At 42.7% G+C, this 14,086-nt stretch overlaps 1 protein-coding gene across 2 annotated transcripts in view; it reads left to right on the top strand.

The window, feature by feature from the left end:
* Positions 1-670: 670 nt before the first annotated feature.
* The window catches only part of MANBA (mannosidase beta), a 128,637-nt gene continuing 115,221 nt past the window's right edge, over positions 671-14,086 (top strand). The window contains exons 1-2 of one of the 2 annotated variants that reach the window (XM_055587821.1): positions 671-951; positions 11,911-12,005. In XM_055587821.1, coding sequence (XP_055443796.1) covers positions 775-951; positions 11,911-12,005 — 272 coding nt within the window. In that variant the 5' untranslated portion in view covers positions 671-774. The remainder of the gene's footprint in view (positions 952-11,910; positions 12,006-14,086) is intronic. The other variant, XM_055587820.1, reaches the window with a different exon arrangement.

Raw genomic sequence — 14,086 nt, 5'->3', positions numbered from 1 at the left:
TCAGGAACCTCCTCTGAGTGACTTTACAAAACAGAAGGTTGTAGTCCACGAACATCAGGCCAACGTGCTTTGTTTTCTCTGGCTGGGCCCTATGTTGCACGAATTTTCTCAGCTCTCACAACAACCCTACGAATAGGTACTTTAGTATTTATACTTGTTTACTGCGCAGACTATTCTTGAGACCAACCTGTAGAGCAGCAAAAGATGCGCGTTACCCGTGCCGGGGTCTGGGGAAACTGGGGGAAACTGAAGTGATGGGGTGTCTTGGTTTTCTGTTCTTTGGAGCGTCTCTGGCTGTATTCTCCTCACACTACTGTCTGTCCCTGAGCTCCCCGAGGCTGTGTGCCACTTTGCGCCCAGAGATTTGTGTGTCCCAATTACCGTGCATGGCTCTCGCCTTCCGTTCACACGCCGAAGCAGTTGGAATAAGCCCAGAGAAGGACGCAGACCGCGGCAGTCCGAGCCCAGAGCGATCCGAGCCCGGAGCGGAGCACAGGTGCAGCGGCTCCAGCACTCACGACCGCAGGCTTCCGCCAAACCGCGCGATCTCTGCGCTGCCAGCCCGCCCGCGGAGCTGGGGATCCGCCGAGGTGCCTTTAGCTCAGCTGGCCTGGGGGCGTGGCCGCGAATCGGGGGCGTGGGCGGGAGCCGGCGGCGTGGGCGGGACCGGGGGCGGGCCCCGGGGCGGGGACAGCCAGAGCTCAGGCCGAGGGTGGCTTCCGCTGCCCACCGCATCCCTCGCGTTCTTGCCCTCTGCGGGTACCGGGCAATACCATGCTCCTCCGCCTGCTCCTGCTGCTTGCGCCGTGCGGTGCGGACTTCGCTACCAAGGTGGTCAGCATCAGTTTGCGGGGAAACTGGAAGATCCACAGCGGGAACGGTTCGCTGCAGCTGCCCGCGGCGGTTCCCGGTTGCGTGCACAGCGCCTTGTTCAACAAGAGGATCATCAAGGTATTGTGTGCGGCCGCCCCGCTAGGAATCTGCGCCCAGGTCCCTCGCACGGTGAGAGGGGCCCAGGAACAGCCTGACCGCCCCCGAGCCCGGCGGTGTTCTCCTGGGTTTGGCACTAACTTCCGCTTTGCTTCTTGTGGTCTCCAGGGGGTTGGACGTGGGGGGAGGGTGGCGAGGCAATGTATCTACTCTTGGCGAAGAGCACCGCTGGGGTCCGGGCTAGATGGAGACTGAGCCACCCTCACACTGGGGCCGCAGTAACTCAGGAAAGCGGAGCTTCAGGCAGTTATACCGGCAGTGTTATTGCCATGGTTCTCCGCTGAAGCGTGGATTATCACTGACAGAGCCTAAGGCGGGGGATGAGTGTTTCAACTACTCGAACACTGCAGGGGACGATAGTGTTTTCCCAAGTAAATGTTAACTATATTCAATAATGCCTTAGTTTTTCATTTTCGCTTTTAGGGTCAGATTTGGAATTGATACAGCAGCACATAGGCTGAGGAGAAGAGACGCAGGTGTAAGGTTAGGATTGTCAGTGCTAGTGTGAAGGCTAAATAATTGTTAAGGCTGGGATATGAAGAAAGATGCTGTTTCCTTGCACTGCATGTGATGTGGTTGTGTGTGTCCCAATAGAGGCTTCAGTTTATAGACTTCTTATGGCGGACGTTTTCCTGTTTGGCTGCCTGTGGGTAGAGGTTTGCAAACACACTGCCACTTCCCACCGTTTTTTCCTTCCATCTGCTGCACATCTTTAATGGCTTTGCTTGGGACAAGATGTACTTGATAAGTGATTGGCACACATTGTTCGGATCCTCCTAAAAACTCCAGGGTAAGTGTCACACAGTATAGGAGGCTATGAAGTCAGGCCAGGCTAGTTTAGAATTCCGTTTCTGCCACTCTAAAGAATAAGTCTTATCTACATTTTATGGATGATACGAATTATGGAGCCCAGAGAGGTGGAGAATGTACCCAAGATCACACAGCAATTTAGAGTGACAGAAATGGAATTCTAAATCAACCTGGCCTGACTTCATGGCCTTCTGTATTGTATGCCACTTCCCCTGGTGGTCTGAAAAATCATGCATTTTTAAAGCACTGCAGTTAACTGTCAGGAATATAGTTCAAAGTTTACTTAAATGACAGGACAATTGACAGGTTATGCAGATTTCTGATCTGGTATCATTAGCTCTTTTTCAAAGAAGCAAATGTAAATGACACTGACCATGGTCCTGTTTATTTTTTTTTTAAGTAAGTCATTCTCAAACTTAAGTATTTAAACTATTTTTAGTTAACACACTGCTTATGACATGGACCCTAAGGCTTCACTAACCCATACTGTGAGGATGCTTTTGTTTATATTGCAGTGTCTCTCCTGCCTCATTTTCCTGATTAAGGCAATGGGAAATCACTAGTGGCTGTAGTAAATCAGAATACTGTTCCATGTTACAGGGCTGCATACCAAGAAACATTTTGTTACTCGTTAAAGTGAATGATGTGCTCATAGACTGAAACAACTGACTTTTCCTCATGGGAACAATTTACAATGTCTGTTAGATCTGTTAATAAATTCTTAGGAAAACTTTAAGTTTCAATAAGGTAGATGTGGCTTCCCTGAAGGCTCAGTGGTAAAGAATCCGTCCACAGTGCAGGAGACATTGGGTTGGAAAGATCCCCTGGAGAAGGAAGTGGCTACCCACTGCAGTTTTCTTCCCTGGAGGATCCCATGGACTGAGGAGCCTGGTGAGCAGCAATCCTTGGGGTGGCAAAGGAGTCAGACACAACTTAGTGACTAAACAACAACAAGATAAATGTAGGTCTTAAATGATAAGAGATGGGGAGCCTTTGGCGATTGGGGAACTCCAGGACTATGGATAATAACCTACATCAAGTATCATGTTGAGTAATATGATATTGTTATTCCACCTGCTTTATTATAACATCCATTCTTGGTGTTGACCTCAGGAAATATTCTATAGCTTAGAGCAGATGCTGGTCTAAATATGGTGTTTACATGAGAACTTGAAACATATCTTCTTGAAGTCATTCATCTAATTATCTCATAAATATTTATTTGGTACCTCCAAGCATTATTCTAGGTGCTTGGAATTGATAGCTTATGGTGAACCATGGATTCATGATCTCCGAAGAAGATTTAGCTTCGGAACCAGGGACCAGGCTTGATCACTCAAGAGCTTTTGTGTAGCAGAGTTTTATTAACATGAAAAAGGGACAGAGAAAACCTCTGACATAAACATCAGAAGGGGACTGAGAGTGCCCCACTGGCTAGTCTTAGGGAGGTAAAAAAATATACTTTTTTCACTTGGTCATTACAGTAAATCAAAAGAATGTCTTAAGGTTGTAGACCCACTCCTACAATATACATTTTAAGATAACAGATTAGAACTAACAATAGAAAGATCTTACCAGACCCACTCCCATAATACACATTTTTAAGATGACAGGATTAGTCAGAAAGTTCTCAAGAAGGAGAAACAGTCCTCAAGCAGGATACATTGTTGTCATATAATCATTGGTACAGAGTTTAAGGGAAAACATATCCTTGAGTAAGATGAATTGTTTTGTTGTTCAGTCATCAGCTCTGGGCTTAAAGAAAAAAAATGTCCTTTTCTCCTTCTTGAGAGCGCCAGACCCCTATCTTCTAGAGAGCCCCAGACCACCCACTCCCACAATATATATCTTAAATTAACAAGATTAGAACTAACAATAGAAAGGTCTTATCAGACCCACTCCCACAAAGTCTTGAGATAACAAGGTTAGTCAGAAAACCTTGTTAAGGAGAAGCATGTCCTTGAGCATGTTATACTGACTAAAACAAAGCAATGTAGAAAATAAGTTTGTCTTTTTCTCCTTGAGAGCCCCAGACCCTTTTCTCCTTCTCCAGGACTCTGGACCCCTTTCTCCTCCTGGAGCACCCTGGACTTCTTATCAACCTACCCAGGAGTTGGCTCTCAGAATCAAGTGGTGAAGAAAACAGTTTTTGTCCCAATAGACATTCTAGTGGAGGAGATAAATAATAAGCAGATATTAATAGATAATATAGTGACAGCTGGTACACTGAAAAAAAAAATAAAGCAGGTTAAAAGAAGAGAGAATGAAGGCTGATTGGAAAAGATTCTATTTTTTAAAAAGTGGTTAAAGATAGCCATTTTGATAAAGATCTTCTGAGGAGATCAGTTTTAAGCCAAAATGCATTTCCAGCAAAAAAAGGAAGAAAAGATGGCAGTGGGGAGAGGAGAGGCCTTGAGGCAGGAACATGCTTGGTGAGCTCCAGAAATAGCCAAAAGGCAAGTGTGGCTGTAACCCTATGACTGCGAGGGCAGGTGGATAAGTTAAAAGTAGGCCTCTAGGGTAGATCATGCAGGAAGGCCATTGAGAAAAACTTTGGATTTTATTCTGCAATGATGGGGAAATTTTTTAGCTAAATTTTAGTTAGTATACATTCTTATTTTTCTTAGACAAATTTTTAGAAGTGTAATTGCTGATTCAAAAGAATATACATTTTTTTCTTTTACTATATACATCTAAATTGTTCTCCATAAAATTTGTACCAGTTTTACACTCCTGTCGTGACTTTATTAGAGTGCTTATTTTAAGTGCTAGATTTGAATATTATTAAAAAAATCAAAAATAGAGACAATTTACTTTCTAGTGAGGTTAATAATTTTTATATGTTTATGTTATTTGTGATTCGGGATTACTTATTCCTATTTTTAATCTATTTTTCTATTGACTGTCTTTTAAAATATAGATTTGTTAGATCTCTTTTTATATATTTTCAAAATTTTCCATGTGTTAATGATATAGTTGATTATATAGATGTTTTAAAGTTTTATTTGTTGAAATCTTATAAACTTTTTTCTTTTATGATTGTTTCTGTCTTGGTATTATGCTTTGTAATTTTCTCTCTCCTAAAGTTTTATTTGTTGAAATCTTATAAACTTTTTTCTTTTATGATTGTTTCTGTCTTGGTATTATGCTTTGTAATTTTCTCTCTCCTAATTAAATAAATATTTACCTGTAGTTTCTCCTTTTAGTATTTTTATGTTTCTTCTTTTGTATGTTTGTATTTAAAATTTTGATCCATTTGAGTTTTTCAAATAATTAAGCAATTTTTTTATATCCCAGGATTTGACAGTTTCTCTTTTGTCCAATAATAAAACATTACTTTTATCATGCACAGAGTTGATGATTGATACAATTTTCTTATTCTCTACTTTTAAATTCTTTTTAAAAGAATAATAAATGTTCAGTACTTATTGTACAAAAATGATGCAGAGAAATATAAAATATGAAGTCAATCCCTGAGATGGTTTTGTAAGCTACTTCATTTAAAATATATTATGAACATCTGTTTGTATCTATTCAGTTCAGTTCATTTCAGTCTCTCAGTCGTGTCCGACTCTTTGCGACCCCATGAATTGCAGCACGCCAGGCCTCCCTGTCCATCGCCAACTCCCAGAGTTCACTCAGACTCACGTCCATCGAGTCAGTGATGCCATCCAGCCATCTCATCCTCTGTCGTGCCCTTCTCCTCCTGCCCCCAATCCCTCCCAGCATCAGAGTCTTTTTCCAATGAGTCAACTCTTCGCATGAGGTGGCCCAAGTACTGGAGTTTCAGCTTGAGCATCATTCCTTCCAAAGAAATCCCAGGGCTGATCTCCTTCAGAATGGACTGGTTGGATCTCCTTGCAGTCCAAGGGACTCTCAAGAGTCTTCTCCAACACCACAGTTCAAAAGCATCAATTCTTCGGCGCTCAGCCTTCTTCACAGTCCAACTCTAACATCCATACATGACTACAGGAAAAACCATAGCCTTGACTAGATGGACCTTTGTTGGCAAAGTAATGTCTCTGCTTTTGAATATGTTGTCTAGGTTGGTCACAACTATAAATATAGATCTTCAAAATTTTTTAATTACTGCATGGACTCCATTATAAAGATTTTCCTACTCAAATCTACACTTAAAAATATAAGAAAATATATTGATTGCAAAGAGTTGTACATGACCGAGCAACTGAGCACAAGCACATATTGAAAATATATTGTAAATACACATACACTACCAAAAACAGTAGGTACCAGATACAATGACTGGTACCAGATGGTATAAAAGTGCAGGTAAATGGAAATGAAGCCTGTAGTTCAGTTGAAAAAATGCAGACTTTGGTGTTGGCCCAAGTTTATTTCATCCCTGGATGTACTTCTGCTTTGTCATGGGACCTCAGGAAAAACACTTCACCCTTTGGAGCTTTAGTTTCTTCCAGTATAAAATGGTATTTACTGCACATCTTTGTTATGAGGATTAGAGTAAATGAGTGACTATCTTGGAGGCTAATATAAAGTAAATGGTCAACAAGTGATACTCTTACTGTCTTTAGGGTTCATGGCTTTGTTTTAACAACTCATTACTTACGTGGGTCCTTACTCATCAGAGGTAATGCTGAGCTGCTGTTTGCTTCAAACAAAACTCACAATTTTAATATGAGCAGAAGAGATCAGACCACTCTGGAACCAAATTAAGTTGGTTGCTTAGCATATGCAGTATCTATTATAAATGTAATGTGAGCCTCCACAACTTTTATTTTAGAGAGAGTAAGGTATTTGCCTTTAGAGTAGTTTTTTAATAGGTTTTATTTATTTTTTTTTGGCGGGGGGAGCAATTTTAGGTTCTCTGCAAAATTAAATGGAAAATACAGACAGTTCCCATACGTCCCCCACACACGAACAGCTGCCCTACCACCAACACCTCCTGTCAGAGTGCTACATTTGTACCATCAGTGAACCTTACAGTGACACATGTTATTCCTGGAAGTCCATAGTTTATGTTACTATTCATTCTATGGATTTTGACAAATATGTAATGATGTGTGCCCACCATCATAGTATCATTCAGAATAGTTTCACTGCCCTAGAGATCCTCTGTTCTCTACCTATTCATCCTTCTCTCCTCCTTTATCTCTAGTAGCCACTGATGCTTTTAGTGTCTCCATAGCGTTGCCTTGCCAGAACATCATATAATTGGCATCATATAGTCTGTAGCCAGAGTGCCTGATGAACTATGGACGGAGGTTTGTGACATTGTACAGGAGACAGGAATCAAGACTATCCCCAAGAAAAAGAAATGCAAAAAAGCAAAATGGCTGTCTGAGGAGGCCTTACAAATAGCTGTGAAAAGAAGGGAAGTGAAAAGCAAATGAGAAAAAAAAAAAGATATACCCATTTCAATGCAGAGTTCCAAAGAATGGCAAGGAGAGATAAGAAAGCCTTCCTCAGCAATCAATGCAAAGAAATAGAGGAAAACAATAGAATGGGAAAGACTAGAGATCTCTTCAAGAAAATCAGAGATACCAAGGGAACATTTCATGCAAAGATGGGCACAATAAAGGACAGAAATGGTAGGGACCTAACAGAAGCAGGAGGTATTAAGAAGAGGTGGCAAGTATACACAGAAGAACTGTACAAAAAAGATCTTCATGACCAAGATAATCTCTATGGTGTGATCACTGACCTAGAGCCAGACATTCTGGAATGTGAAGTCAAGTGGGCCTTAGGAAGCATCACTATGAACAAAGCTAGTGGAGGTGATGGAATTCCAGTTGAGCTATTTCAAATCCTGAAAGATGACGCTGTGAAAGTGCTGCACTCAGTTATGCCACCAATTTTGGAAAACTCAGCAGTGGCCACAGGACTGGAAAACGTCAATTTTCATTCTAATCCCAAAGAAAGACAATGCTAAAGAATGCTCAAACTACCTCACAATTGCACTCATCTCACACGTTAATAAAAAAATGCTCAAAATTCTCCAAGCCAGGCTTCAGCAATATGTGAACCGTGAACTTCCAGATGTTCAGGCTGGTTTTAGAAAAGGCAGAGGAACCAGAGATCAAATTGCCAACATCCGCTGGATCATTGAAAAAGCAAGAGAGTTCCAGAAAAACATCTATTTCTGCTTTATATGACAAAGCCTTTCACTGTATGGATCACAATAAACTGTGGGAAATTCTGAAAGAGATGGGAATACCAGAACACCTGACCTGCCTCTTGAGAAATTTGTATGCAGGTCAGGAAGCAACAGTTAGAACTGGACATGGAACAACAGACTGGTTCCAAATAGGAAAAGGAGTACGTTAAGGCTGTATATTGTCACCCTGCTTATTTAACTTATATGCAGAGTACAACATGAGAAATGCTGGGCTGGAGGAAGCACAAGCTGGAATCAAGATTGCCGGGAGAAATATCAATAACCTCAGATATGCAGATGACACTACCCTTATGGCAGAAAGTGAAGAAGAACTAAAGAGCCTCTTGATGAAAGTGAAAGTGGAGAGTGAAAAAGTTGGCTTAAAGCTCAACATTCAGAAAACGAAGATCATGGCATCTGGTCCCATCACTTCATGGGAAATAGATGGGGAAACAGTGGAAACAGTGGAATACTTCATTTTTCTGGATTCCAAAATCACTGCAGATGGTGATTGCAAAGCCATGAAATTAAAAGACACTTACTCCTTGGAAGGAAAGTTATGACCAACCTAGATAGCATATTCAAAAGCAGAGACATTACTTTGCCAACAAAGGTCCGTCTAGTCAAGGCTGTGGTTTTTCCAGTGGTCATGTATGGATGTGAGAATTGAACTGTGAAGAAAGCTGAGCACTGAAGAAGTGATGCTTTTGAACTGTGGTGTTGGAGAAGACTCTTAGAGTCCCTTGGAGTGCAAGGAGATCCAACCAGTCCATCCTAAAGGAGACCAGTCCTGGGTGTTCATTGGAAGGACTGATGTTGAAGCTGAAACTCCAATACTTTGGCCACCTGATGCGAAGAGCTGACTTATTTGAAAAGACCCTGATGCTGGGAAGGATTGAGGGCAGGAGGAGAAGGGGACGACAGAGGATGACATGGCTAGATGGCATCACCGACTCAATGGACATGGGTTTGGGTGGACTCCGGGAGATGGTGATGGACAGGGAGGCCTGGCGTGCTGCCGTTCATGGGGTCGCAAGGAGTCGGACACAACTGAGCAACTGAACTGAACTGAGTCTGTAGCCTTTCCAGATTTGCTTCTTTCAAGAAATAGGAAATATTTATTATCTAAATTCTCCTTTTCTAGAAAAAATGTATCTTAGATGATTACCCCCTGGAGCTGAACATGCTGATTCTTTCAAGGATCTGGGAGATAGGAAGCAGTCTTGTGCCTCGTCAGCCATCCCTGAGGTTGTTAGCAGGTTGAACTTTAGCAGGTTGAAGTGTTGCAACTACATTAGCCTTCACACCTTCTTTCTCCCGATATTTTTAACTAGATTGGATTGAGTCCATAGTGTAGAGTTATAAATAGGGCAGGGTGGAGACACATGGGCAGGCTTATATTTAGGTGCCTCTTCAAACCTGTGTCCTTAACTATTTGCTTCACGTTAGTTCAGTGGAAAGTGCTGGGTGCCGTGCGTGGGGGAATAGAAGAAAAGGAAGCAAGTGGGCTGGGCCTGACGCCCCCCATTTAGCAGAATAAAAAGCTCACAGGTTAACCAGACCTTAAAAGTCAGTTTGGTGATTATTGGTTGTTGTTAAATCTGGTCAACTGCTGATCGCCCCTGTGATATCAAAATGTTTCTTCCAGTCAGGAGCAGTTTCTGGTTGACACGTTTTTTTTCCATCTTGATACACACCCAATGATGTTATAGTCCCTCTTACATTTTGTGCCCTGGGCAGGTGCCCAGCTGGCTGTTGTCAGTGGTCAGCCCTTATCTGTGCGGAACGTAGATAAAGCCAGCTTTTCCCTCTCAACTTGGAGTTCCTGAGGAAATCACCCTTGGCCCTGGCCCAGTCAGAGGCGAGAAGCCCTCTGAGCCTGCCCGGTGTCCCCCTGTGTAGCTGTGGTGTTGTTTACGGACAGATGAACTGAAAAGCTTCTTGTACCATTCTGCCTCCTGCCTGGGAGCCCTCATCAGGAAGGTAAAGGGTAGAGAATGAGAAGGGGAAGAAAGACGTAAGTATTATGGACAAGGAATTGGGGCTGGACCCTCAGATAGAATAGCATCTGTGAACAGCCAGCAGGCCAGTCATCTAAGGCAGAGGCTCATGAAGGGCCAGATATTATTAATACTGTTTTAGGCATCATGGGTCCTTTGGTCTCGCTCATGTCTACTCAGCTCTGCTATTATAGCATGAAAACTGCTGTATATAATTTACAAAGGAATGGACCTGTCTGTGCTCCTGTAAAACTTTACTGATACATGTCCATTCTTAGTTCACTGGCCACCCAAAAACAGATAGTGAGCTGCATTAGGCCTGTGGCTTGTAGTTTGCAGACCTGGTCTAGGCTAATACAGGAAACATGAAGTCTGTAAGTTTGACAGTATCTATGCTCTCTGCATGTTCTCTAGAGAAATACTTTTTGTGCTCACTTAGGAGAAAGAAATGGCAACCCACTCCAGTGTTCTTGCCTGGAGAATCCCAGGGACAGGGGAGCCTGGTGGGCTGTCGTCTATGGGGTCGCACAGAGTTGGACACGACTGAAGCGACTTAGCAGCAGCAGCAGCAGTAAAGCTGAGGGCTTCCCTGATGGCTTGGATGGTAAAGAATCCATCTGCAATGCAGGAGACCCCAATGTGATTCCTGGGTCGGAAAGTTCCCCTGGAGAAGGGATACGTGACCCACTCCAGTGTTCTTGGGCTTTCCTGGTGGCTCAGATGGTAAAGAATCCACCTGCAGTGTGGAAGACCTGGGTTTGACCCCTGGATTGGGAAGATCCCCTGGAGGAGGGCATGGCCACCCACACCAGTATTCTTGCCTGGGGAATCCCCATAGACAGAGGAGCCTGATGGGCTACAGTCCATGGGGTCACAAAAAGTCGGATACGACTGACCAACTAAGCATAGCATAGTAAAGCTGAGGGCTCCCCAGATGGTGCTAGTGGTGAAGAACCCACCTGCCAATGCAGAAGACATAAGAGGTAAGAGACAAGGGTTCGATCTCTGGGTCGGGAAGATCCCCTGGAGGAGGGCATGACAGCCCACTCCAGTATTCTTGCCTGGAGAATCCCATGGACAGAGGAGCCTAGTGGGGTACAGTCCATAGGGTTGCAAAGACTTGGACATGGCTGAAGCGACCTGGCATGCACACACTTACAGTAAAGCTGAGTGAAAAATAACTTTGTAAATGCAGAGTAAATACGAGGAGTTGGGAGTTTGGCTGATCTTTGGGCAACAGAGAGGAAGCATCCCCCCAGGGAAGCCAGCTGAGATAGTAGCAGCAAAATGCAAAGTGAGAACCAGAGAGCAGTGCGTGCCTGATGGCGTCACACCATTGCGAGAGCTGCCGTTCGTTCTCTGCTGTGACCTTGCAGGTTCTGTGTTTGGTTTTAACAGGGGAACCCAATCTTCATCTCCACATCTCCACGTATTTCTTTGATAATGAAACTATGTGTGTCCTAGTCGCTTAGTCATGTCCGACTCTTTGCAAGCCCATGGACTGTAGCCCACCAGGCTCCTCTGTCGGTGGGATTCTCCAGGTAGGAATACTGGAGTGGGTTGCCATGCCCTCCTCCAGGGGATCTTCCTGACCCAGGGATTGAATTCAGGTCTCTGGCACTGCAGGCAGATTCTTTGCCATCTGAGCCAACAGGGAAGCCCTAATGAAACTGTAATAGTTATAGCTCATCGTGCTTTCATTTCAGGTATTTTGTTAGACTTTTACATTTAAAAATATTTTTAGTATTTTTAGGATGCTAATGCCATGGCAACTTTGTTTGAAAGGTAATGGTCTCTTAAATAGATGGAGCTTTAGCCTTGAGGATGGGATGGGCCAGCATATGAAATGCTTGCAATCCCAGGCCAAGAGTTAATTGATTTTTAGATAATAAATAACTATCATTACTGGTTTATTTCATGTTTATTTAATTAATTATTTTTGCATATTTAATCACCTACTGTATTTTTTATCAACAGGATCCATACTACAGATTTAATAACCTTGACTACAGATGGATTGCCTTGGATAACTGGACCTATATCAAGAAATTTAAACTCCACTCTGATATGAGGTACATATGTGTGTATATCTATATTTATATCTATATCTGTTTATTCATTTATTATTATTATTTGAACTTTTCTTCTTTTTCGGTTTGCAGTAATCTTTTGTTTGTTTAGGTTACATTGTCATACTAAAGCCTGAACTATAAAAGTGAAAATATGATTTGTGCTTTGATTTGTGCATGAGGATTGTGCTGCTGATCATCAGTCACAGAATTATCTCTTATTGTCATTTTTTTCCAGTGGTTATAATGGCATCACCTAGACTTAGTTCTTTTATCTGCCTTTTCTTTTCCCTGCTCTCCCAGTAATCCATAAAGTGTACATATTTACAATATTGTCAAATAGTCTTAGATATACATCATTTGCTTGATATAGTGTTAACCAGCCACAGAAACTATGCTATTGGCCTTATATTATATCATGAGGACACGAGGAAAGATATGGTATAGTTTTCAGTAATGTCCTATGTAGCAGAAGTGAAGTTGCTCAGTCGTGCCCGACTCTTTGCGACCCCATGGATAGTAGCCTGCACCAAGCTCCTCCATCCATGGGATTTTCAAGGCAAGAGTACTGGAGTGGGGTTGCCATTTCCTTCTCCAGGGAATCTTCCCAACCCAGGGATCGAACCCAGGTCTCTCACATTGTAGACAGACGCTTTACCGTCTGAGCCACCAGGGAAGTCTTATGTAGCAGAATGTACAATTGGGTTATGTAGCAGAATGTAACCCAATTATGTGTGCATGTGCTGAGTTGCTCAGTCATGTCTGACTCTTTTCAATGCCATGGACTGTAGCCTGCCAGGCTCCTCTGTCCATGGAATTTTCCAGGCAAGAATACTGCAGTGAGTTGCTATTTCCTACTCCAGGGTATCTTCCTGACCTATAGACTGAACCTGCTCTCCTGCATTGGCAGACAGTTTCTTTACCACTGGGCCACCTTGGAAGCTTCAACCTAATTATATTAATATCTACCACTGTTATTGCTAAATTAAAAAAAAACCCTCTGTCCTTTTAATATGACCTTTTTTTGGGGGGGGGGGAGTGCGTAATTAATCACTAGCTTCTTAAAAGAGAAATAAAGCCAGAAAATAGTGCTCAGTATCTTGGAGTTACAATGTTTCAGACTCTATTTCCAGCTAATACTTAAAATATCTCCAATAGGGGGTCCTCTTTCATCCTGAACTCAACATTTAGTTAACCAATTGACTGTCCGACTTAAAGCTTGCATTAGATTCCAGCCACCTCATTGTTTCTCTTAATATAATATCTTCCCAATCTCCCATGCCCAGTGAGTTTTTGGCTTATCATATCTTTTCTTCATCTTCCTGTATTTGGCCTGTTTCTGAGTCCTGTTAATTTTTGCCTATCATTTCTCTTGATCCAGCCCCTCCCTGCCTCCTCATTTCTAAGTTTCCACCTTTGCCTAGGCCTTTATACCTGGCCTTTATACCTTTGCCTAGGCCTTAATACCTGGCATTAGGCCTGTGCTACCTACTAAGATTTCTTGCTTTGTCTTTGTATTCTCTAGTCTTCTGTATGTAGAAACATTAGATTCATCTCTTCCAAATTCTTATTCATTTTATTTTTTGGCTGCTCTGGGTCTCTATTGCTGTGCTCAGGCTTTCGTTATTGCTGTGGGAGTTACTCTCTAGTTGCGATGTGCAGGCTTCTCATTGCCATGGCTTCTTTTGTTGCAGATCATGGGCTCTGGGCTTCAGCAGTTGTGGTACATGGGCTTAGTCGCCCCCAGGCATATGGGATCTTCCTGGACCAGGGATTGAACCAGTTAGGCGAATTCTTAACCACTCAACCTCCAGGAAAGCCCCCAAATGTTTATTTTACCGTGATATTCTTGCTTAAGAATGAGAGTGTCTTCCTTTTTATTGGCAGATCAAGTTGAACCTTCTCTGCTTGTCTGTGAAAATGCTGCTTACTGTTGCAAGTCCTATACCACTTCCTGCATCCCCATCCCCCTAGTCCTCTCCCAGCCCTAGGCAACTGCTAATTTATTTTTTATCTCTATGCATTTTCTCTTCTGGAAATCTCAAAGAAATGGATTTGTACAACATATACCTCCTTTATGACTG

This window comes from Bubalus kerabau, chromosome 7 (genome assembly GCF_029407905.1).
Source record: "Bubalus kerabau isolate K-KA32 ecotype Philippines breed swamp buffalo chromosome 7, PCC_UOA_SB_1v2, whole genome shotgun sequence".
NCBI classification, from domain to species: domain Eukaryota; kingdom Metazoa; phylum Chordata; class Mammalia; order Artiodactyla; family Bovidae; genus Bubalus; species Bubalus kerabau.
This window is presented reverse-complemented; position numbering and strand designations above follow the sequence as displayed.